At 43.2% G+C, this 26,965-nt stretch overlaps 1 protein-coding gene across 4 annotated transcripts in view; it reads right to left on the reverse strand.

Annotated features, from left to right (window-relative positions):
• Positions 1-26,965, reverse strand: part of EXOC2 (exocyst complex component 2) — a 159,305-nt gene that overhangs the window by 24,660 nt on the left and 107,680 nt on the right. For 3 of the 4 annotated variants that reach the window (XM_024766396.1, XM_024766394.1, XM_024766395.1), the window contains exons 21-23: positions 25,212-25,278; positions 21,342-21,458; positions 11,095-11,236 (exon numbers count right to left, since the gene is read on the reverse strand). In XM_024766396.1, coding sequence (XP_024622164.1) covers positions 11,095-11,236; positions 21,342-21,458; positions 25,212-25,278 — 326 coding nt within the window. The remainder of the gene's footprint in view (positions 1-11,094; positions 11,237-21,341; positions 21,459-25,211; positions 25,279-26,965) is intronic. The other variant, XM_024766397.1, reaches the window with a different exon arrangement.

Genomic DNA, 26,965 nt, shown 5'->3' on the forward strand with positions numbered 1-26,965 from the left:
AAAAACACACACTCACAAGTTTCGCACCGGAATGTGTAGAATAACAGCCATCAAAGTGGCTGTTGTTAAGCTGCACTCCAAGTGGTTAGCGGTGGTTGGCCTTTGCTGCTTGTTATCAAGGGAAGATGGTTACGGACGTTTTTGCCTGGTGTTGGGAGAGACACAGACAGGGACGTCATTTCTAGCCCCAGCTGGACAGGCTAGAGGAAGTGAAGCGTCCCGAGGCTGCTCTATGGTTTAGTTTTCTCACGGAGCCCAAAGGTGTACATCCTCCTCTCTTGGACAAGAGCAAGCCTGGCAGGTTCTGGGTGCGCGGTACGGTCAGGCCGTGACGCTCCCCGGCACACAGGGCCTGGGCCAGGCCGTGAGGGTCTGTCTGGTGGAGGAATCCCTTAGATTCTGTTAACCACTGACTAATATATCAAAGCACTTTTTTGTTAAGAAGTCGAAATATAACATCTGGAATCATATGAACCTCAGCTTTCCATTGTGATAAATAATGTTTTAAGTAACTGGGAAAGTGAACACTTGCCACCATTTTCAGGTTAAAGCAACAATTTGAAGTTGTCTGTTCACTATGCTACCAATGCACCCCATCTATCCAAACACTGAGACTACTACAGTACACCACTAAAACCCGCAGCTAACGCCGAGAGCAGAGGCATTCAAGTTAATCAGTGTTCTGCAGCCGTCTTCTTTACTAGAACTAGGGGAATACGAGCCATGGCTTTGGTTCTGAGGAGGAATCAGGGTGGAGACTAACGAAGCTACGACATCTAGGCTAAACTCACGAAAATGACGGCCCCATGCCCTGTCGGTCGAGCTGTCAGTGTCCCCAGCGTGGGGCCCGTGTGCTTGCTGGCTGGGCTGTGGCCAAACGGAGGGGCCGGCACAGCTGTCAGCTCACTGTGCCAGGGCACCGGGCCTCCACTGGCTCTCAGGTCGTGCCCCGAGTCGGAGACCAGAACAAAGGCAGAGCCTCCAGCGCCCTTTAAAACTCCTCACACAGAACTGTCTGAAGACAAACACTTGTAAGTTCAGAGTGAGCATTAACCTCAAAGGTAGCCAAGGTCACAGGGAATAAAACAGCTGGGATGAAGAAAGCAATGCCAAAATGGTAGGATACATACGAGTATCCATTACTTTGCTGTTTCCCACAGCACACACAGTTGTGAAGTGTGTAAACGAGTTTTAGAAGAAGATTCTTAGGTCATAATTAGACAAAATCAGGTGAAGTGAGGGAAAAAAATCCCTAACACTGTCCATAGGACATATACTCGTAATTACAGAACATCCACGCAGCCTTCCTAAGGCCTCACTAGCCAGAGGGGACACAGCCCGCCACGAGCCGATGGGCAGGAATGGGATGTTAAGCAACAGGCCAGCTGGCGTGACCTGAAGGGAAGCGGCGGCACCACTGGGACACAGGGCCACCAGGACACGGGGCCACCAGGACACGGGGCCACCAGGACACAGGGCCACCAGGACACAGGGCCGCCAGGACACAGGGCCGCCAGGACACAGGACCGCCAGGCAACGTGGTGCTTGTCTAATCATGGACAAGCAACGGACTTTTGGGTGCGACTTAACGAGAGTGAGAGGGATGACAAAAAAGCCAGGGGGCCCCTAGGAAGGACAGAGACATAGTGTGGAAAGAGCAGAAGAAAGTTGAGAGAGAGGAAGTTTTTCTGTATTTCATATCATTTCATTCCCATCCAATGGCTGGTTCCACGTCTGGGAGGAGAAGGCACACACTGGGTGGGACAACTGGACCACAGAAAGCAGGGAAGACCCGGGGCCCATGGTGGGGGGCATTCCCAGCCAGAGAGGGAACAGCTTGATTATTAAAAAACAGTGACTATGACAATGAACTGAAACTCATGAAATATGCTCAAGGTATGAATTAATGAAGATAATTAAAAAAACTCCTTGTTCATCACCTTTAATAAAAAAAAAACACAAGGGAACCAACTTACTCTGAAAACTCTAAATAAAGAGAAAAATCAAACATTTATCCTGCCTCTCCCCTACATGAACTGTACTTCAGAGTAACTGAATAGTTGATGAAATTTTTTACTTTTTAATTTTGTGCTCCAGCTACCAATCATTAGTTTGCCATCTCTAAGGAAACAACAGATCACGGCAACAATTACCCATGGCGCTAAAACCATTAGATGACAAGTTTATGACAAAATTTTAAAGGGTGGAGCAAGCTGGTAACACTTGAATCCGGTTTTCAATCTTAGTATCACAAACATGGAGACAATCAAACGTGATGGACCTGCTGGTGGCAGAAAACAAATTAAAACAAAATTGAACCTGAAACTGATAAAGCTTCTTTATTAACCACAAGTTCATAGGAAACACAAGGGACAGAGGAACATGTGAAATGACACCATGAGGAAACAATAAGAACAATCCAGAAAGTGAGAATATCTATAAGAACCACCTGATTTAGTCAACAAATAAGCTGAAGAGGGGGCCCTAGAGAAAGAAAAAAGAAAAAAACTTAAGAGACACAGCAAGTAAAAGCGACACATAGACCTTGACAGAATCCTGATCCGAGCAAACGATCTAAAATAAAGCTCTTCTGAGAATTCTGGACACTGACTGGATATTTGCTAAAATTAATGAATTATTATTTGTTTCCAGATCTGATAATGGTACTGAGGTTATGTTTTTAAAGAAATCAGTCCTTATCTGATCTGTGTGTAGATGAAATGATCCTTCATCTGGAGGAGGGGGCAGAAGACTGGCCCTGCTGAAGCTGCCACGAGGTCAGGAGCTGCGCTTCCCTGCTCTATTGTGATACATGCCTAGGAATGTCCAAAATAAGTTTAAACAATGGCCTTTGCAAAACAGCACGTTAGTTTACCCTGGTGCCAAACAGCTATCAGTTTCCGACACAATAAAATAAATACTCCAACAGGTAAAACACGCCATGAAGAACGTATGTAGGGCCACAGGTCCTCTCAAGGTGAATATGTTTCACACTGAATACCATCAGAGCCAACATTTAGCTTTACTGAAAAATGCTTGGCAGACAAACTGTAAGCAGATGTCCGAAGCATTGTATAAACGGTTTCACAGCACTGACACTGATGCATGAAACTGCTTATAAAAAAGGAGAAAATGGCTGGGAAAAAAAGTGAAGTTAAATGATGAAAGTGTGTTTAAAAAAAGAAGACTGACTAGGACCATCCTCCTTTGAAAAATGTAACATTGCTTTTCTCTCATAAATAGATGAAATATAAGTTTATTAATATCTACCTGACAGTATGTTTTAAATGAAATTAAGAAAAACAGTCCAAGGAATTGATAAAACTACTCCTTCTGAGAAGTTCAGTACCGGGAAAGACTACTGACTTGGATGTCTCTCTTCAAAGGTGGAGTTCACGCGACTGGCATCTGTTTCGATCAGAAGCAGATGCGATAGTGTGCCAAAGTACCCCATGACCAGGGCGCAGGAAACCTGTGGAAGACAGGCACGAGAGGACAGCCGTGTCACTGGGTGTTACCACCTGTGTTCCACATTCGAGAAGAGAAGAGATTTCTAGAGTGTCCAACAAACAGCACCAAGAATGTGATGCTCGTAAAGGCGCCCTCAGAATTCTGCAAGCCTCAGTCTTCAGAATAATTCTGGAAAGGTGAAATGACATTCAGAGACCTTTGGTGTTAGGATTTTTTCATTTTACACATAGATATAAAATTTTATAATATTCTAATTATTTCTGAATGGGTAGTCCACATGTTATTTTTGGTAACCGTTTTCTTATGTACTCAACCAAAGCTCTCTTCTTTAACATTAGCTGAATTAAGAGACAATTCAATGCGACATTCTGTTGAAAATACCTACCAGGGTAAAAACTAAACTGTAAATTAGTATTTTACTTGCTTGAGTAATTTCCGCCGAGGTGTTTCTCATTCACCAACCAACTGATGGACCAAGTCTGTCAGGGAAGGATCTCCCTGTGCTGGGTACCACCAAGGGCTGCAGGCATGGAGGGGAGGTGGCCTGGGGGCCTGGAGACAGTGGGGTGGGGCTGAAGGGGAGCATGGGAGGGAGCGAGGGCCTGAGGGCTGCGCCCCCCCCCCCCCGAAACCAGAGGCAGGCTGTGGGCTGCAGAGGGAAAGACGTCTTTGAGTCCCCTCCTTTTCTACAGACCGTCTCTGTAACTGACCCTTGAACTGCTGGCTGCGGTATTTTATTTGCAATAGGAATTAATATTTAGATTCTGAAGTAATTCTGCTTCCTTGTTTATTAATGGGACAAAACAAGTTTTTTGTTTGCTGAAATCAGCTCCTATCTCTTGTCCGCACACCCAGAGCCAGCCACCTCTTGCTGGAAGTTCACGTCTGGTGCTTTAAAGGAGAACGGCGTCTCCCTGCCCTTCTGGTTTGAGTGGGGCTTCCCAGAGGGAGGGACAGCGTTCGTCCACCTCTGGCAGGGTCAGCAGCGCATGGGGGTTTGTCCCCTGCTTCTTTGCTACCCCTGCCTGTGGGAGGTGGCGAGCAGGCAGAAGGTCTGCTTCTCGGAGGGGCTGGGCGAGGGGTCTGGGCTCTCACTCTGACCCTCCGGCACCGGCCTTCTCACCTACTGACTCTTGCGTCTTATTCTTCAGTCGGTTCGAAATTTGGACAGAGAAGAAGACTGTTATTCATCGGGATTCCCCAGGCCCCAAGATTCAGACGGTGTTTTTCTTTCTTTCCCTCTGTGCAGGCGGAGGTAGCGATGGGGCCAGAGTCCCTTCTTTCCCCTCCTCCCTGATACTGGACACAATGACTCATCTATCAGGAGGATCCAGAAAGCAGGATCGCAACAGCCCTGTTCCAGCATTTAGTAAACTCCCCAAGAACTTTCAGAAAAAGATTTTCCCTATGCGTGGTTACAGTTTAACAACTATTGAGATGAATGTTTAAATGGAGGTGCTGATTTGATGAGATAAATGGCAGGCAGCCTGGCCACTACCTCAGAGTTCTTCATGCTAACTAAGTGCGATTAGTTAGAGGTAAGTGCAATTAGCTCACTGAAATACAAGGATCCAATTAAAATCACAAGAGTATCAGGAGAAAAGTGTTGGGGGGAAGAAAACATACAATAACCAATCAAGATACTCTTCGCATGGCAGTGGAAATATATTTTCTTTAGGTAACTGCAGAAACGATGATAACTTAAAAAAAATGAGATGATTAGACGGTCAATGAACAGCACAGAAGCTATTTTTCACATTCCCTCCTCCCCCAATAATGCACTGGATTTTAACTTTAAAGGATAAAAAAAAAAACCTCAAGGGCTCCAAGATGATATAATTTAAAAAAATAAATGGATATAAAACTCACAAGAGAACAACGGATCTATTTTAGTGTTTTTGCCACCTCATGCTGTGTCATCTTTTTCACCAAAACACCTGCCCTCACACATACCGCCAACCACCCCATAACAAACACAGAAGCACGCACCACAGGTACAGACGCCAAGGTTATGACGTGGTCTCGGGAGCTGCCCTGGGGGTGCTGGTGCCAGGGCTCCCCCACAGGGCGGGGAGCAGCGCTGGTCCCTCCTGAGTCCCGCCCTGCTCTCCTTGGTGCCACTGGGAGCAGGCCACATGACTTGAGGGGGGACACGGGTGCATCCCAACTCCCCCGGGTCAGAGCCACCATCTCACCTCACACGCAGCACCACCCTCAGCTTCTCTACCACCTTCTAACCTTGGAAGCAGGAACAACGCCTCGGATGTTAACAGACTTGATAATACTGGCTGAATTTGTGAATGAAAAGCAAATTCTCTATCTGTCCGTGAGAGGAATATTTTCTTACAGACTTTGAGTAGTCTCAGTATTCCAAATACTGGATCTGACATATGATTGATGTGGAAATCGTTCTGCTCCGGGTTCCATGCATCCCACACGAGTAGTCGGCTGACCACGCTAACACCCGGCACTCCACTCACTCACATCACCGATGACATAAATGTCTTCCCTCCTCCCGATAACGTCAATGACTACAATTAATAAAAAGGCCTTTTGAGTTAAAAATCAGTTAAGGACTTTACCTTTACAAAAATGGTTAATTTTAAATTCATTTATTAAGTATCTTTAGGAATATATGTAAACTTGAATGCCTTTTAGACAGAACACCAATATTTAAGAGAAAATTTTAAGAAAGATTATTTTTCTTATTCAATATGTTTTAAAGATATGAACTTCCATGTGTATTCATAAATGAAGACTAAGACCATTCTCAATTTAGCTAAAACCTATCAAATGCAAATACTCAGAGCTCTTAATAACTGCAGATAAGAATAACGACACAGTCAGTTAAGTGACTCAGAACTAACCAGAATAATCTTTCCTGACACATATACAAATAAAGAGGTGAGAATTTAAATATCCAACTGCCAGGTTAAAAAAAAGCATAGCTATGGGGCTTCCCTGGTGGCGCAGTGGTTGGGAGTCCGCCTGCCGATGCAGGGGACATGGGTTCGTGCCCCGGTCCGGGAAGATCCCACATGCCGCGGAGCGGCTGGGCCCGTGAGCCATGGCCGCTGAGCCTGCGCGTCCGGAGCCTGTGCTCCGCAACGGGAGAGGCCACAGCGGTGGTGAGAGGCCCGCGTACTGCTAAAAAAATAAATAAATAAATAAAAAGCTTTAACGAATATCTCTTCTTGAATCGTGAAATTAATCAACTGAATTTTAAAAAAAAATCACCACAAACAGTATCAGAAACTAAATTTATTGCTAACTACTGCAATAAACAATCGGTTACCTACGTGATTTGTAAAATTCAGTTTTGGATGAAATTTTGGAGATGAAAATTCTAAAGACAATACTAAAGTTGTTAATTGAAATTATTTTGGAAGACTGAAGTCAAACTATTTTGGCTGTTCACCTTACACGAGGTCTCAAAACTTCAGTCATCTTTAAAGAAACTAAAAATCACTATATGACTATGCGAGACTGAAGTTCAGTTGGGGATCACGAAGTCAAAGCTACACCAAGAACAGAACTAAATACAGTTTATAAAAGTGAAACCAAAACCAACAATCTCTAAGAGGCTTTGGAACCAGAGAAATGGTAAATGAATGGCTGACAAAGCAGTGGTGTGTGCGTCTGCTCGGGAAGTTTATCTGAAAGACAGCCACAGGCCTCAATGCCACAAGGCCAGCAGAAGCTTAATTTTGTATAAAAAGTGGCCCCGATAATGATGACATCATTTTGTATCCATCATCACTCACGCCGAGGGCTGGGAAGATGGGAAGTGGCAGAGAAAGGACCCCAGGTCCCTTCAAGGCAGGATCTGGACAGTCTGAGTCAGTCACCCACCTGGAGGCAGTGGGACCCAAGACCCTAAGAGCCTGGCACTGCCCTTCCCACACCCTCGTCCTCACAAGGATTGAGCCAGACACACCTCAACTGTCCCTGAAGAGCACAGCGATGCTGCACGGAACTGCTCACGTGTCAGGTATCCCTGACATGCATGTTTTAATTCAAATGCAATTGCTCAAGATCTAGGGATGCACAAAGCTTCCACAGGAAGCAAGTGCTAACATGCTCACTTCGGTTAAACAAATACGAACACCCACCGTGTTGTATTTATTAAAAAGTGAACAAGAAGATTAATGGAGACGAGAACATCACGATTTACTTTCCTATCGGAAAAACAACTGAGAAAAATCACTGTGAACCACAGAGCAAGTACTCAGAAGATAAACTGAGGCATGACCTGCACGTCACTGAGGCTGTAACCTGTGAACTCCCACCCTCAGCTCGCAGCACAGGAGCCGGGGGCACAGTGACCGCCCACGTGCAGGACTCAAGAGCAGGCCGGGGAGCGGGGGGGCAGGGAAGCCCCCGGAGGAGGCGTGGGAAGGGCAGAGTCCGAGGAAAGACTAGCAAGCCCAGAGGAAGCCAGCGTCCCGGGGATGCCAGGGTGCAAGGCTAGGCAGGGGAAGGAGACTGAGGGCCGGCCACCAGCAGTGGGACCGCAGGGCCCGCAGGAGGGCCATCTCTCCCAGGGAGAGGGAGCAGCCCGGGAGCACTCCGGTCACGGAGCACAAGAGCGAGCATGTCCACGGACCCAGGCATGGCACAGAGGTGGAGTCGCAGGGGTGCCGGAGATGTCGGGAGGACACGAGAGGACATGGGGCCTCACATGGAATCTCTGAGGAACCACCCAGCCGACTTTCTGAAGCTGGGCTGTAAAGAGGAGTGTGACGGGGCTGTGAGTACAGTTAGGGGGACCAGAGCTTAGGGTTCAGTGCCTGATGTCCTAGCCACCCCTCCCCGACCCTCAGGAGGTCATAAGTAATTTGTGTCTTAGGATAGTTGAAATTTAGAAGATGGCAGTAAGTACTAAGTGATAATCATAGGCGAGGCACAGGTGTTATAGGCACGCAAAAGACTGAAACTGTTTGCAAGGAGTTAAAACATTTAGGATGTGCATGTGTGTGCATATGTACCTACGTATGTGCAAGTGTGTGCACACGTGTGTGCACGTGTGCAGGGCCTGCTGTATAACGACTCCTTCATCTGTGAACTGGGGATTGGTTAACTGCACAAGAGCTTGGTGCAGCAGGGCCCATGTGAGGTAATCCATACACGTCTCGGGGGAAGGAGAGAGGCCCCCAAGGGGAAGCAACAGCCAGGCTGGTCTGCAGAGGCTAGGGGCCAAGCACAGAGCACAGCTGATTACTGGGTATTGTTCCCTTGAGGAGAAAATGGAGAGATTTTATTGAAAAACATTCTGCGATCTGACCCTTGGAATTCTGAACCTTTCAGTCACTGCTCTATAAAAAACTTAAATGATGAGAAGTCTGGGAATGTGAAAGGAATCTCCTCACATCTTTGTTTAAAAATTTCTCCAAAACAGGGAAATAAAAAACAGATACAGAAATACATCTATTACGTTCATGTACTGAAGAGTTACAAGAGAGATTAAAAGGACCCGAAAACAACCTTGCTCACACAGGGGAACTTCCTGGGAAAGCACTTGAGTGGGAGGGGGCCCCGAGCAGAGCAGGCGCGGACCCGCCGGGAGTGAGGCGGGGGGGGGGGGGGCGGGCAGCGAGGACACGGGCATGGCTCCGTGGGAGCTGCAAGGGGACCCCAGTTACTGAACAAATCTTCACGAGCAGGCGCCACGCACCATGCTGGAGTCTAGACAAGGGAGACGTAGAACCCGGGAGGCAAGAGCCTCTGTTTGTGAATTTGCAAATTCGTGATAAACTTTTGTGGTGGCATGTCTCACCTGAACTGATAAGGATCTTGTTATCACTCCTAATCTAATATTCACCTATTTCTCTGCAGGGATCTCTACCGGGGATATAACATAATATGTGGTATGTGCACTGCTACCCTTCCTAAAGTCCAAAGATACTGACAGTCCCAGTCATCTAGCCCAAGAGTTTTGAAAAGGATGGTAGATCAAAAGTTCCAGAGGCCTGTTCACGTGGAGTCAGGAACCCAGCTTACACAGAAGGTGCATTTCATCACCCACCTTGGATAACTGACCACTACCCACAACCTCACGGATTTGCCTTTAAGAAGCTCAACCAACATAAAGGCAGGTGCTGGAACCACATGTACAGCCTTCTCCCTTGTAGATAATTATCTTACACGTAAAATACACGTTAATTCCCACAGGTTTAATCTAAAATGCCACGCCTACTCTCCACTGGCCGTGTCACCTCTGCAGGGTGGATGGCTGGTGTCCTGATATTTAAGTAGAGGCCTGAGGACAAAAGTACGCATGAGGGAGGATTACCGTCTAAGCAAAGGGAAGGACCTGGGGGAGGATGTGGGAAGTCTGGGCCACAAGAGGCCCAGTGTGCTGGAGGCGGCCGGAGGGGCCGCAGGGGGCGGGTGCCGGACTCAGTGCTGCCTGCTCTGTGGATTTTACCGCGAGTGAGCAGGAAGATGCCGCAAAAATTTTAAGCAAGTTACTGACAGGCTCTGACTTAAACTGTAAAAGGAGATATTTGGGATGTGAACCGTACTCCAGTCTGGACACAGAAAAACACGGGTACACACGAGTCCCGGCACCACAGGAAAAAGATCAACTACGGTCAGCTGTAAGCAGAAGGCTCGTATGTCTATAATGACGGTGATTTCAGGAATGAAATACCTGCAGTCACATAAAATATTACTGATTTAATGATTCTGGCTCTTAGCTTAGAATTTTGGCATCACTGTATCGTTACCCCTAATATGAAAAATAGCAATAAAAACCAAAGGTATTCAAGAGTAAACAATGTTATCACCATCTAATAAAAGCATCACACAACAGAAATGACAGGTGATCACAACAATTCGTTGAAAGAACGAAGGTAACAACCTGCAAGCAGGTCACTGGTACAGCCACACTCGCCTCGAAGAACCGATGTCTAATATGAACAGAACCATTTCCACATCACACTACATCGACATAACGATGTTAGTAGGTTGCTTGGCTTTATGTATTCTACAGTACTTCATACAAAGAAACAACTATTTGATCAATCAAAAAGTTTATTTCATTCAACAAGCAATAGTTCTAAAATATATATTATGAAGTGATTTAAGTGACTTTCATTTGATGTCAAAACGATAATACTGGAACTGTCAGTCATCCTTCTCCAGTTTAATGTTCTTTGCTAAATTATTATAATAATCTTACTCCCATAGGTTTTCCTTGTATCTTTCACCTTTTTGGCATCAGTAATTGGGTCTTCCATAGAAGTGACCAAACGGCGTAAGTAAATTTTTTGATGAAGGTTGCAAGGTCATTGCATAAAACTGTCACTCACAGTCTATTATTTCTATGCAGTAAAGAAATACCATAGGAAGCAAGTGTACGTTACTGAGATGATCACACATTATGAGGTGTAATTAATTATTCTCTGGAATTTAAGAATATCTTTAACCATTTTAAGTACTAATAACCCCAAGCTACCAAAAAGTGGGTAAGCTAATAAAAATTTAAATCAACCCCTCAGTAAACATGAAAAAAAAAAAGGGAATAAACAGAAAAGCATCTTCAGCCTGTACTGAGAAAAGGAAATCCATATTTACCCCTCGGGATGCATCTGGAGACTTCAGTAACTTCAAACCACCCACCTGTCGGGGGCAGGCAGTCCTTCCAGTCGAAGTAGCCTGCGTAAATTCCAGGTTCTAAGGAGCCAACGATGGGGTCTGCCTTCAATTCAATGTAGTTTTCAAACAGTCTTTGGTCCAACTCTTTCAGTGAGGCCATGCTAACCTATAAACACAAAGAAGAGTAATTATGAGCTGTCTGCTTGAGGGTGAAGAACAAAGTAAAACAATGTAAATAAATACTTCAGTAGATTTTAACAGTTTTTACCAACTTCTTACAAAAAGGCAAGATTTTTATTTTACTTTCAGTAATAAAGACCACTCTAGTGCAGCTGTGTAACAAGATAAGAATTAGTCCTCTGTATAGACCAGGGGCCATCTTCACAAGGTCAGCCCACATGAACTAGTTCTTGCTGGAAGAGCGGGTCAGTGTCAGCCCCGTGCGCCCATGCCTGGTCTCACCAGCACCCAGGGGCCAAGGACTTGCAGAGGGGGTGGGCCGAGCCCTCAACATGGGAGGAGTGAGAATCTGGGGAGTGCAGGGTCGAGGCTGGCACTAGACTGTACTAGAGGTTGTAGACCATGCAATACAGCATGAAAAGATACCAGGAAAAAAGAGCACAACTGTCCTTTCAATGCATACTATAAAGCTATCATAGTATACGTATAATTATAGTAATAATGAACACAATGTAATACTCAGTAAGAGACAGATCATCTCCCTGAAGGTAACAGTTAAAACTACAAAGCCTCTGGGAAAAAGAAATTCAGGACACTGGAGCAGGTAAAGATTTTGACAGGATATGAAAGACACTAAACATTTTTAAAAGTAGATAAACCTCATCAAAATTTAAAATTTCTACTCAAAGAATATATATCTGACAAAGATATACACAGATTTCTAACATCACTAATAGAAAGGTAAACAACCCAATTAAAAAATGAACAAGTGAAATGAACAGTCACTTCTAAAGACGGTACCTGAATATGAACAGCTAAATGCCTAAGAAAGATGCTTAACATCACTGTTTATCAGGGAACGCCAACAAAAGCCAGGAGACGGGCTAAAATAAAACAGAATGTGAAGTGGTAGTGAGCAAGTGGGGCACCCGGACACTCACACGTTGCTGGCTGAGTGTAAAGGATATCCCCACTTGGGAATACTCAGAGGTTCTATCAACTTATTCCATGACCAGCAATTCCACTTCTAGGTATATATGTAAGATAAGAGAGTACAAATGTCCACAGAAAGACTTTTACAGCAGTGCCCACAGCAACTTTATTCATAAAGACCTAAAACTGGAAACAACCCAAAGCCCATTACCAAGAATGAGTAAGCAAAATATGTTACCTAAACCCTGCAATAAAAGAAATAGATCGGTAACAGACACACAATTTGGCTGAATCTCAGAAATGATTAGGTCTGAGCAAAAGCAGCCAGACACAGGAGACTACAAATTGTATGGCTCCACTTTACATGAAGTTCAAGAAAAGGTGAAACTAACCTGTGCAGACAGAAGTCAGACAGTGGTAAGAGGAGTGCCCATGCAGGTGTCCCACTGCATGGGACTTGGCACAAGGAGAACATTTTATATTTTGATCTGGGTGGTGGGTACTGTGCAAAAAGTCACCAATCTGATACACTTAAGATTTATATGTTTTACTGTATATAAGGTATATCTCAATTTAAGAAAAAAGGTTGAAAATGAACGTATGCACAGATAGGTACCAGACAAATGAAACAATGAGAATCAACGATACTCACCTCATAAATTTTTTTGTGAGGATTAGAAATGATAATTTATGAGCCTTGTGTAGCACATCTAAAATACATAATAAATGCTGGCAGCTATGATTATCATTTTTCAAATGCCCTGTTCGTACCATCTGAGAAGCACAGACGTCAGCTGAGTTCACCTGACCCTATTATGCAAGGATGGGGTCTGTCTATCACGAACCCACCACCTGAGAGTGATGGATGAAAGTTACATGAAAAAAAACTCTGTTAGGAAGGAAACCACAGTCCAGTAGGGCAGACAGACAAGAAAACATACAAAAGACAATGTTCACGGAATGTGGCTGATAAGGAAGCAGAGGGAGCAAGAGTGACCAGGGCACTGCTAAGGGGCTGAAAAGCTTCTCAGGGAAGGTGGGGCCGGACGGCTTCCAGGCCAGCCGTCTCTAATGGAAAAGGGGAAAAAAGGGTGCTAATTCAACAGTTATGTAATCAGAAATAGGTGTTCTCACACAGGTTTGAGCTGTGCAGGTCCACGGATATGTGGATTTTTCTCGGTAGTAAATACTACCGTACTGTGTGAACCCGCAGACAGGGAGGGTGGATACGGAGGGCTGACTCTAAGTTACACGACTGGGTGGAGGGTCGGCACCCTAAGCCCAGTGCATAAGTAGTTCAAGGTCACCTGTAGTTCAACAACCAGTAATAACATGGAGAAATACAGAGCGTGTTAGGAGGCAGCATTTTAGAGGCTTGTGATGATCTACCAGCTCTCTCTTCGGCAGCAACGTGCAGGTCAAGGTGCTCTGATGTCACACGTGGTCACGGGGGGCACGTCCAGGAACAAAACGCAGATGGCGGATGCCCTGCTTCCCCGGTGTCTACACAAGGGTCTGTAGCTCACTCAAAATAGTTAACGAAATGTAAAATCATCTCATTGTTGTGATTTAATGTTTCCAACTTAAATTTTCTGGTTTACTATTTTAAAAACTTTTTGGAAGGAATACTTCTAAAAAAAATAAGTTTCTGAGAAAGACAAAAACAGCAGGAAAAAAGCCCTGTTACTTTCATTTCAAAGATGACAGAAAGAGTGCATTTAACTGAGTCAGCTCTACAGAAATAAACTCATCAAACTATAATCAGAATCTCTATGCAAGTGAATCTGGATTACTAGTTTCAGTCAAATTAATGTATTTTTAATTCTTTACAAACAGATGGCTGGACAGTGAACTGACACTCCTTCATGTTACTGAACCATAACTTGTCAAATGTGGACCAAATAAATGCCAAGTAAATAGTTAATTTTTAAAAAATAAACCTTTAATCCCTATTAGAGGTGGCACTATTAAAACAAAAGAGCAAGCTGTGATAAAGCAGGACATCCTGTCACTCTGACACAGAAGGACCACCTAGGACTTGCTGTCAGGAGCCACTTCCCCTCATCTTCCTTCTGCCGTGGTTCTAACCTGTGACTGATTATGATCTATATATTCCCCAACTGTTCGTTTTCTGTGAATTTTTTATAATCAAGTTAACCAGCTCACATCCCATTAATCAGGCTTCACCTGACTGCAAAAATCCCTCTCCATTTACTTGACTATAGCCTGCAGCTGACTTGGCCACCTACGCAGGACCATCTGAGGGCCACTGGAAAGCACTTTACCGCCACCATCTCCTACACTGGTATAATGTTTCAAAGTGTACTATTCCAGAGTAAGTTAATCGTTTTCCCTGACTTAGTAACAAAAACCAAAAATAGTTTCTGGGAATGAGAAACAACTTTAATAAAATGTCAACAGACAGCAAATTTCAGCAAGATTAGACATAAAAGAAGCAGCAGTGGATGAGAAGAGAGATCTGAAGAAATATTCCTAACCATTACAGAGTATTTAAAGATGAGGGAAAAAACATGAAAGAAGAAGGTAAGAGACATGGAGAATATAAGGTCTGATATGATCCAACAGGAATTCTTGAAGGGAGAAAAGAGTGAACAGGGGAGAATTTTTTTTTTTTTTGCGGTACGCGGGCCTCTGACTGTTGTGGTCTCTCCCATTGCGGAGCACAGGCTCCAGACGCGCAGGCTCAGCCCAGCCACTCCACGCCATGTGGGATCTTCCCGGACCGGGGCACGAACCCGTGTCCCCTGCATCGGCAGGCGGACTCTCAACCACTGCGCCACCAGGGAAGCCCAGGGGGAGAATTTTTGACGAGGTAATGGCTGAGAATTTTCCAGGACTGCTTAAAAGTATCAATCAGAGTCAAGGCAAAAAGGCAAAAAAAAAAAAAAAAAAAAAAATCATACCAAGAGACACATCATAGTTGAACTACAGAATGCTAGAGGTGAAGAAAATATCTAAAAAGTAAAAGTAGCCAAAGAGAGCCTGTACTACGTCTTTCTCAGTAATGGACAGACTAAAGACCACACAAACAAACAAAAGGAACAGATATGAACAACTCACACTTTGGGTCTAACAGACGCAAACGGAACCTGGTATTCAAAACTGAAGGACAATCTTTTCAAGCAAGGTAGGATATTTAAGAAAACTCACCACGTATCATCTGCAAAGCAAGTTTCAACAAAGTTAAAAACATGATATTCTGACATCAGAACACTTAAGTCAGAAATCTCTAACAAAGAAAAAACTAACTCCCAATATGGAAACTAGCTGCTCCCTCAATTTGGAAATTTAAAATCACACCTCTACATACTGATGTGTCAAAGGAAAACACACAATTAAAATTGGAAAATGCAAACTGAACAATCAGAACACCACGTGTTAGCATGCGGCACACCACTAGAGAGAGGGAAATTCATAGCCTTAAGTGTTCACATGAAAAAGGAGACAGGTTTGGAATCAGTGAGCTGTGTAGACAAAACAATTAAGCTCAGCACCCAAGTTCCTGCCTCAGAAAACAAGGATGCGAAGAGGGGTCAGTGAAGACAGAGGTTGGCTCTTGAAGAGGTTCTGGCAAAGCTGATCGAGAACAAGACTAAAATATTAAGCATGCAACATTAAGTATAAAAGGGGGTCATAACTGTAGATGCAGTTGAGACTGCAAGAATATGGAACTATTATAAAACGATTTTATGCCAATACATCTGAAAATTCAGGCAAAATGGACAAAGTCCAAGAAAAACACAGATGACCCAAATTAACAAGAGGAAACGGAAAGCCTGAATGGTTCTTTAACCATTAAAGAAAATGAACCCGTCATTAAAAACTGTCTCACAAAGAAAACACAGCCCCAGAAAGTTTTACCAGAATTCTTCTAAGTATTCAGATAACGAATACTGTAAATTCCAACTCTATATAAACTCTCAGAAGAAGAAAAAAGGAGACACTCTAACTTATTTTACAAATTAGCATAACCTACATGCAGCAACATGGATAAACCTCAAAAACAGTACTGAGTAGAAAGAGGAGTCACAGAAAAATGCACGCCTGTGATCCCACTGATGCTATTTAAAACTCAGAAACAGGTAACAGTGAACAACGTGTTAATCAGGAACCACAAAATGCAGAAGTGACTCTACAAGGGGAGGGAGGTGATGCAAATGTGCACCGAGGGTCCTGATCACGACACTGCATTTCTTCAGCTGCAATTTCTTCTAATTCACATCTACACAAGAGCTATTCCTCTGTAGGGATAAAACATTTCATATAGAAATATTTGAAAAGAACTTAGTCGAGAAAAGAAGCAAACCAACATTAAAGTAGTCACAATGTGAGGTGTCAAATGCGACTCCAGCATCTGAAGGAAGCACCACAAGAAGAGCAGAGGGCCTCGCCCGTGCGCGCTTTGGGGGAACAGGACAGGGCCATGCCACAGGAGGCTCTCTGTGGGACGAGACACCTGCATCTGAGACGGGAGTTGAAGGATGGTGCAGAGCAAAGGGACTTAGGGCACAGAGCGTCAGGGAGCGAGGCTCCTGCGAAAGCACAGTGGTCGGCTGATGAAGGGCCGGGCCTGAGCAGGAAGAGCCAACCAGGTGGAGACAGGTTCAGAGGACGCTCATCAGCCGTCACGAGAGATGGAGGCCAGAACACCCCCAGGGCCCAGCTGGCCGCCTGAGGCAAGGACGCACAGAAAGGGGCTGGCATGAAGGAGGAGGGCCATTTTGGTTTGGACACAATGACCTGATATCCCAGGGGAACTTCCAGCGAAGACGTCTCGTAGGAAACAGATCCGAAGCCTAGGAACGGCCTGCAGGTTAAAGATCACGGGCACCACTGACAAAGGGACGGAGGGAGTAGATGAGAAGAGACTGAGGAGGGCCCGGAGCGCCCGCATGAGGACAGAAATGGGAAGAGGGGTGGGGGGAAAGACAACTCCAGTGGTTGAATTTTATCTGCCAGGGTTCAAGGTTTTGACTTCGGAACCCACATCCTGCGCCCAAGTGGTGAATCAATGGTTTTACTCACTTATGCCCTGCACATCCCCAACTTTCCAAACAGACTTTGAGCTTCTCTCTCATCTCTGAAACAACATCTATGTGAAAAAACAGCAGCACTACGTATAACGGCCAAGACTTGAAAGCATCCAAGTGCCCACTGAAAGGTGAGTGGAGAAAGATGTGGTCTCTGTATACAATGGAATACTACTCAGCCATAAAAAGAATGAAATTCTGCCATTTGCGGCAACACAGATGGACCTGGAGGGCATTATGCTTAGTGAAATAAGTCAGACAAATACCGGATGATATCACTTACATGTGGAATCTAAAAAAAGACTACAAACTAGTGACTGAAGCAAAAAAGAAACAGACTCACAGATACAGAGAACAAACTAGTGGTTACCAGTGGTGGAGGGGAGGTACAAACTACTGGGTGTAAGATAGCCTCAAGTATACACTGTACAACATGGGGAATAGAGCCAATATTTTGTAATAACTGTAAATGGAGTTTGACTTTTAAAAGTTGTATTAAAAAACAAAGTTTTAACTAGAATAAATAAAAACAGCAGCAAAAAAAGACAATTATGTACAATTAAGCTAAAAATAATCAAATATGGTACCCATGGTTCAAGTGACTCAAAAACCTTTAAAACTGATTGCTGTAAAGGACCCTCCCTGGACATATTTAAAAAAAACAAAAACAAAACACCTGTCCTTTCTCCACCTCCATGTTGGAATACCTGAAAGAGATTTAGGGGCTTCAAATGAAACCTCAATCAAGCATTTCATGCCAGACTTTAATGGCCATTATGACTACCTTCCTGAGTCGGTCAAAAATCTGCAATTATCCAAACTCTAAATTAGATAATTCCTTATAAAAGACTGGCACAGGTTAAAATGTATGTAAAAAAAAAATTCCTTGGAATTATGTAATTACAGCTACCGCAATAAAATTCCAAGCTAAGGTTTATTAAGCATATAGCTTTGGTTTTCCTTTCTCAAGGGTCTCAAAGAATTAAGGATTTGTGGTTAACCTGGGGTGCACACTTAGAGCGCAAAACTCTGTAGACAGTCAATGAGCATAATATGAAAAAGTGTGGGCTACCAAGCAGAGAAAGGCACGCAGATGAAAATACCATCAAAGAGTATGTTTACCTATCAAATTAGAAACTATAATCAGCGATGACGGCCAAATGTGGTGAGACCGGCTTCTGGAAAGCAATCTGGCAAACCCCACCAGGAGTCTTTGGAGTTGTACTCCCAGTTGTAAGAATCCACTGTGAGGAAGTAAGAAATGTGACCAAAGACTATCTTCCCCTCTCAGTAACAACAACGAAAATAACGAGCAGGAAAAAAGTTAAAATAATAAAAATTAGAAAATGGTACATCTGCACTAACAAATATAAAGCCATAAAACTCATCTTTACAAAAATAGTTAATAAAAATGGAAAAGCGCTCACAACAGAAGAGCCGATAGAAAAAGATACATTCAAGGTAAACAGAATTGGGGAAAATGTTTCGTATTTTTTTTATAACATATATACACACAGGTATATGGTACATATAAGACACTAATTATTATATATACGAAAATAAGACAGTGTTCATCTTTGGTGCATTATAGATGATTTAAAAATTTTTTTAGATTTTCAGTATTTCTCTTTTTAAAAAATGATAATTAGGTCTTACTTTTATAATAAAGAAAAAAATGCGTGACTGGGAAAACACTTCCAAGACTTGAGGAAAACTCAAAGGCGCTGGCCCTGCACGTGGAAACGCACAGAGTACTCAAGGGCTGGCACCTGCTGTATGGGCTCCAAACAGCACATCCACTGAAGGCCTGCAATGGGGCCTATTTTAAAGGACGTAACTTGTAGGGAAAGAGGGGTTTGATACTCTGATCTGATAAATTTAATGTTTATTATTTAGTGTTGTTTCATCAAGTCCGAAATGATATACATTAATCAACCGGCTTCATGTCCTATTCCTTTGGTGTGCTTTCATGGAAACAATTTTGTTCTTTATCTTAATATACGTGTGGTGCTTGGCCAGAAAGCATTCTGGATTTAGCACGAGAAAACTTAATTGAGTCCTGCTCTGCTCTGCTGTTTACAGGTCAAGCCATTAAACTCTCCGAGCATTTTTCTGCATGAAAAAACTGGAGTTAATAATACTTTCCTTGATTACTTCACAGAGCGATCTTCATCAAATAAAACTGTATATAAAATCATTCTAGCTTTAAAGGATGAGTGATGATGAAAGTTTAATAAACGCCTAACAAGCGTGATTACGCACGGACTGTTCCTATGTAAAAATTAATTCTACTCTTGAAGATGGAGACCGAGACAAAGGGGACTGAAGAGGCTGGCCATCTCTGTGCCGCTCCTGGTAGAGCTCCTGGCGGAGCAAGAAAGCAGAAGGAACTATGCCTGGAGGACCCTTGGCAAAGTCCCCACCTGCAGCCTGAAGGAGACCTGAGAGAGGTGGGGCCCATCTGGTAGAAGCACACCAGGCAGAAGCCCTCGGTGAGCACTTCCCTCCGAGAGCAGAGCAGAGCCAGAGAACAGATAACCAATGTTTACGGGACCCATGTGCCCTGGGATTGTTCTAGGATCTGGGCCTCCCGAGCTATCTGTCATTTGAGAAAGGAACCGTGAAAATCAGTGGCAGTTGGCAACTTTTATACCTTAATTCAAGAAATATATTTTACTTGATTGTCATCATGGAATTAATGAATTCACTCATAAAAAACAGAATCGGCACAAACACTATAAATCTAGTTTACTGTCTATTCCTTTAATACTCAACTGAATGATTTCAAAATATTCAATTCCAAATTCTGAGTGCCCAAGATAGCCCACCCCCAGATCCTGCATATCACCTTGTCTCAGAACAATCTGGACAAAGGCTGGGAAGGACATCAAAGCCCATCCGCATGTCAATTTCATTCTTCTTCCTAATGATACAAACTGAACCTAACAGATAATTCCCACTCATAACTTTGTAAAAACCTAAAAATCTCCCTGCTTGTTATATGCAGTTCCTAATCACTTCATATATTTTTAAAATGATAAAAGATTTCTTCAATAATAATGTTAGTGTCATTATTGTTACTGCATAAAAATAAAATGCCCACTTTCTACAAATACTAACTTTCTACTGCAAGAGAGCACCTCGCAGTTCTCAATACAAAAATTTCTGGAAATAAACTCGACATTTGGCCCTAAAGTCTTAAGTCACAACATTTCTCATCAGGATGATTAATCTTTACGAAAAGGCAAGAAAACAAGACACAGCCACCCACTCTGACATTTTCAATCTTTGAAAAAAAAATCCCAATCTAGTTCATGAACTGGAACCATCGTTTGTAAAGAGTATGCGATCCATCAAGAGCACTTTCTGATTGTAAGATTAACAAGATCACTATCTTTCTTATTCTTTGCACTGAGAAAACTGTACTGACATTAGAAAAGTGGTTCTAGCTTAGTTTTACTTAGAAATCTGATAAACTTTTGTCCAGGAACCAAGCAGCCTTTAATAATAACATGATTACTTCATTTTTTCCTTTTCTGCTTACTTGAAAAATAGAATCAACAAAGTGTAACACTAAAAAAAACTACTCCATTGATTTATACAGGGCTCCTTTTTGTCCACCTTTCTACAGGCAGGACTGGAGAGTGGAGGGTATGTACTTTTCAGGTAAGACAAAGCAACCTAGAGCTGTGCCCGCGTGCACGAGTGTGTGCGCACGCACGCGTGTGTGCGTATGCTCTGGCAGGCGAGCAGAAGCATTGCTGTGGCCCCCTGGAGCGGGAGGGAGGAAGAAGAGGTGGCTCTGCAAGCTCAGGGTTTGCTGTCGGCTAGAAGTAAAAGCTTTAACCTAAAAGAAGCCAAATCAGAGATGACTCCTCAAGATCTGGGTTTGAAGCCTTTCTTTCCTTTTCCTCCCTCAGTTTTGAAAAGCTCTAACCTTGAGAGGGCTTTGCTCTGGAGATAGAGGAGAGCATTACCTCAGTGACTCCGGTGAGCTGTGAGAAGGAGGGACCGGGCACGGGGAGGAGCGGGGGTGGGGGGCTGAGGAAACAGCTGGGAACGAAGCGGGTGACACCACCACTTGTCCGTCTAACGCGATCCATTTACCTGTGTTATTTTTTCTATTCCCTGGAAGTTGTGCTTTTCAAAATGTTCTGCGATATTTCGGAAGGTGTGACGTTCAAGGTAGCAGCAATTACTCAGGACTATTAAAAGTCTCTGTTCCTAAAACCAATACAAATTTTTAGAAAAATATTTAGAGTAACAAATTGAAAGTCTAACAGATAACATTTATCACTTGTTAAATTTAATGATAATCTCTTGGTGTTTAATATCAATATTCAATGCTTTGTTTTTCTTGGTTCCTTCTTTCCAGTAACAGGGAGAAACACAACACAATTCTGTAATTCTGCTAATTGCTCACTATGACATAACACACTATAGAGCCAAACAATGTTTGACTCAAATTCCTTTTGAAATTCATCAGCTGTATGGAAAAACAGATTGATGCAACACAGTAAACTAGTAAAACAGGATAGCTGCTTTCTTAGGAAAGGGATTCTACTTTATTGGTTATTCCACTTCATACGTTTTGCACCCCAAAAAAGCTATAAAAATGGATATTTAAAAATAACTACCAAAAAATGGAGAAACTCTCAGAAAATAATTTCTAAATTTCTTATAACTTGGAAGAGAACTGTAATGCCATCCATAGATGGGCTCCTTCAAACACCAGGCCTTCACAGAATTTCTTATGTAGAAGAGTCTCCCTCTTACGGGGACTCTTCCCCGGTCAGCCATGCAGGGCGCCGGTCTACACTCCCCAGGCTTCCCGCTGTTTAAGGTGACTTGTATCAAAATTACCAGACCCCCCAGGCTGATGAATCAATCATCCTCTCAGAGTTCAGAAGAACTGGCTTTCTAAATAGTTCTAGGAATGGCACTGTCACTGTTCTTGGGGCTGTCTGAGCACTGTCCCTGCTCCCTCAGGCGTGAGGGCTTCTCTGGAACCACTGTGACTAACTTAGGGCCTTGGTTTAGATCCTTGACTAAAAACTAAGGCAGAACTCCTTCCTAGGAGAAGCTCTCACCCATACTTTGATCGCTGCTGTGTACTAATCAGGGTAGCTTAGGTTAATGTCAGGAAGGCAGATGGGAATAACCAGGCCCTGGCAGGTGCACAGACCACAGGGCTAGGCTCACTGAGCCTGGATCACCCAGGAATTCCATTCAGCTCCCTCAAAATGTGTAAGACTTTCCATGTGTGTATTTAAAATTTTACTGTTTAGCTGTGGCAGAGCGTGGCCGACTTGCTGCCTTTTGTGGTCATCAGCAAACACCATTAAGAGGCCCAGGAAGTACTACAGTGCTTTCAAAGCAAGGACAGTTTGTCAGTGGCCTGAATGACTCTACGGACAGGAAGTGGCGGCAAAAAAAAGCCTAAAACAAACGTGCTGTGCGTCTACTCCTCGTCCACGTTCTGTGTTCAAACCGCGTGAGGTGGGCACCAGGAGGTGACACGTGAGGCTGGGGGAGGCCCAGACCCCTGCCCACAGCTAGCTGTCACTGTTATGTGGCCCTCGTAAAGCGTGTGACATAAAGTCACCGTGACACTTCATCCGCCACGCTGAGCAGTGGCATCCCAAATATCTCGACGGGTCTCTCAGCCCCACGATCAGTCCTTAATTACCCTCCAGGCACCGCCTCCCAGCTGCCCACCCCAGCCTGCCACACCTTCTCTGCCCTCTTCATTAATTAACTCTGGTTGACTTTTACCCTTGTAATCTGAATGGTTCTTCCCCCAGAATGGAAAAACTATTTCAGTGATTTGAAGTCTTACTCTTAGTAAGTGTATTTTTTCCTCAAATATAACCAATCACAGGAAACAAAAGTGGGAAGAAAACCTGACAAATAATCAAATTCTTAAAATTGAATGACTCATCAAAAGCTGACAAACAACTCAGATGAATACACATGTTTGAAAATAACAACTCAACCTATCCATGGCAGCACCTGCAGACTGAGGACTGCACGGCCTTGTGTACTGTTCTGGCTACCCCACAGCATCTCTGTGATGCGGCCATCAGGCCACCCTCCGTGGCATGCCCGAGGTTCTTCTGTCAGTAAGCAGCAGACCAGCAAGCGAACCAGAAACCTAGCCCTCTTTCTTCCCACAAGGTGCCTCTCTGCTGGATAACAGGACAAGACCCTAAGAAGATCTCAATTACCTGGACCAAATCTAACACGGTATCATCCAATGGGGAAAAACACAGGAACTGAATTTGGTTCCAAATCTGGAACAATTTCAGGAGAGTGAAATGGGACAGAGAAGGTCCAGTGACCAGCAGAAGCAAGTGCGAAGCATGCAGGGCTCTGGGTGACAGAGGAGAGGAGGCGAAGGCATGGTTCTGGGGGAGTCCTGGGCTCAGAGCAAGCCGTGTTAGCTCAAGAAGGGAACTTGTGAGCACACGGCAGCTGCTCCAAACACTGGGAAGATAGTCACGTAGAAATTAGGCTTGTCCCAAAAGACCCAGAAGAAACGTGGTTGGCCAGACAGGGAGCAAGGCCTTTCTCCACTGAGAAGGATCCTTCCTCACATGTCCTTCTCTCCCATTCACAGCGGGAGAACGGTTTGAACTCACCACATCGCCCTCCTCAGCTGCCACTCATCCCTGACCCAGCGCAGGCAGCTGCCCCTCGGCCATCCACACGCCCTCCCACGAGGCCTGGCTTCTGTCTGACCTGGCCTGATGCTCTGTCAGTCTGCGATACCGTTAAATATTCCTTTGCTTAAACGCGCTCTCCCACCTGTCCCTGGATTTCCTTCTCTGATTCTTCCTTCTCAGGGAACTTCCAGGCTCTCTGCCTCAGGCCTTCCCTTAAATACTGGCACCCTCAATATTATTTTTATATATTTGGCCCTCCTCTCCTCCTACTGTTTTCCCTAGTATTCTCATCCACTCCCAGGCCTTACACTGCTGACTCACAAATCTGTACCTAGATCTCTCTCCTGGGGTCCAATCACCCACTAGACATTCCACCTGAACATCTCTCATTCAACACATCTGGTCCCAAACTGAATTTTTAATCTTTCTTTAGAAACTATTTCCTTCCTGAATTCTCTTCATGAACAGTTCTGTTATCTACCTAGTCACCCAAGTAATTAAACCTACAATAGCTTTTAAAAAAAAATTACTTTGATTAAACTCTATTTTTCCTAATATAACAAATCCTTATTTAGGAATTCATACTTATAATAACTGTAGAAATTATATATGGCAGGAAATTTAGTTCACATGTTTTCTTTCTTGACAGGTACATACACATACACACACATCATTCAAGCTAATGACAAACCAGAGAGGGTTGTTTTTTTTGTCTGTTTGTTTTTTAGGATAGCTGGAGTTTGAATTTCAACAGCTAAATTCACATACAGGATAAAGTGTATGTGTGAATCATTGCTAAACACATGCATATGTTTAAAATATATGTGTGTTTATAGAAAAGGTGATTTGGTTTTGGTTTTGCCATGGAATTTTGTGTTCAAATAAAATGCTATTAGGGAACTTAACAACAACAACAACAAAAAAAAAAAAAAATGAGAAAAGCAGAGCTTCTCTGTTTAAAGAGGGAAAACGGGGAGAAACGGTGCCTGTCCTTTGCCTCCTCTCCAGCTTTCAAGCACCAGGGTACCACACTCAGGATCTCCACACAATGCGGAGAGGAGACGGAGCTACTTAAGCTGCAACTTCAGCTAAAAGATTTTTAAGTGCGGAATATTTACAAAGTTATATTTTTACTAAAACTTTCACAAAATAAAACACAGCTCCAAAGTAAGAGTAGCATGCTACAGCAGTAATGTGGTAACAAAGTATTAATAATTTAGACTGAGTTATGAAACAGTCATAATGACATGTTTTATAACAAATGACATTTTACTTTCTATTTATCATCTTAATTATTTATGATCTTACTTACAGAAGTCAAACTAAAGTCTTCATGGATACTTCCAAACAAATCAGGAGAAGAAACATCAACGGAGAGACTGAATAGAGAAGTAAGAGAACAAGTTAAAGCACTAAAATTAAAAATGGTAACATAGTGTTATATGTCAATTATACCTCAATAAAAAATGCAATGAAACCTATGTAAATTTGACTTTAAAACCTCTTGGTCAAAAATCATATAACTTTCTGTTTTTTAATATTTAACACCTAACAGCTCAAAGTAGACACTGTGGACTATCTATTAACATGGGCCACATAAAATGTGCTTTTGGGGTCTTCCCAATAATTTAATTTCTAGGTATAGACTCTCATAACTGAAATGTTTTTGCCCATCAGAATCTAGAGGGGATTTTTTCAAGCTCACGTTCATAGTAAATGACTTGAGGTGAGCTGAGTTAGGAAATTAGTTAATTTCCTAACCAGTGACCAGACACAGAAAGCTGCAGGGGAGGAAACACCAAAGACCCACTGATTAATTTACAGGTACAGCAGAATCACAAGTAACACCTTAGCAGGATTCCTTTTCTTTAAATCTAACCAACTGATTTTAGCATTCATATGGAAGACTAAATAGATAAAAATATAAAATAAGTTTAACATAAAGAAGCAATAAAAGGATAACAATCTGAAAAACATTAAAAAAAAAAAAAAACTACTGGGCTTCCCTGGTGGCGCAGTGGTTGAGAGTCCGCCTGCCAATGCAGGGGACCCGGGTCCGTGCCCCGGTCCGGGAAGATCCCACATGCCGCGGAGCGGCTAGGCCCGTGAGCCATGGCCGCTGTCCAGAGCCCTGCTCCGCAACGGGAGAGGCCACAGCAGTGAGTGGCCCTCTCAAAAAAAACAGAAACAAAAAAACAAAGCTACTGATAATTAAAACAACAAACACTGATAGGAAACATTTGTGAATGAATAGAACCGAAGATAAAGTTCAGAAATACCTTCACTACATATTAGAATTCAATGATGTAAGGCACAGAAATCGTAACAAAACAAGAAGACAAAACTTATTTAATTCAAAACATCAGTAAACTAACAATACAAATTCCTGGTAAATTAATGTGCTAATAAACATATAAAAATCAAAGAAAAACTAGAATAACTAAATATTTATTAGGTCTCAGAGAGATAAGTGTCTTATATACTGAGAGGCAAAACCACGTAAACATGGAAACAGACAAACATGGAAAAAATTCCAGTTGTCAGTTATAGATTGAAGAGGCATTTATTTCACTATCATCTGTGTCAGAGAGCATAAACCTTAGGTACACAGAAGTTACACATGCCAAACAGTCAGAAAAACTAGGTTTAAAAAAAATCCCAGAGAGCAGCATTATAAAAGAATTATCACATGGATTTGGAAATATCAGGAATAGAGATGTGTCCTCTGGAGTTCAACTAACCAAGAATGGCCCAGACAGTGTCCCTTTAACAGGAGTGCCAGGGTAACCCCCTGCACCAGAACCACAACAGCTGTCAACGAGGAGTCACGCATTTTAACTCCCTCTTTTATTATTTATAAACCCTGCTCCTCTGGATAATGAGTAAGCTAATCGTGTGCTCAGTTTGTTCAATGTGCCTCTAGCAAAGGTGAGACAAGTTGTTCAATGTGCCTCTAGCAAAGGTGAGACAAGTTCAGAAGATGAAGAAATTGGGGAAAGAATACAGGCCAAATATATAAAAATATAATTCATATGACTACTTGCTCTCTCTTATTGGAAGTCCCAG

The sequence above is a fragment of the Neophocaena asiaeorientalis genome, unplaced genomic scaffold (genome assembly GCF_003031525.2).
Source record: "Neophocaena asiaeorientalis asiaeorientalis breed wild unplaced genomic scaffold, Neophocaena_asiaeorientalis_V1.1 scaffold8, whole genome shotgun sequence".
NCBI classification, from domain to species: domain Eukaryota; kingdom Metazoa; phylum Chordata; class Mammalia; order Artiodactyla; family Phocoenidae; genus Neophocaena; species Neophocaena asiaeorientalis.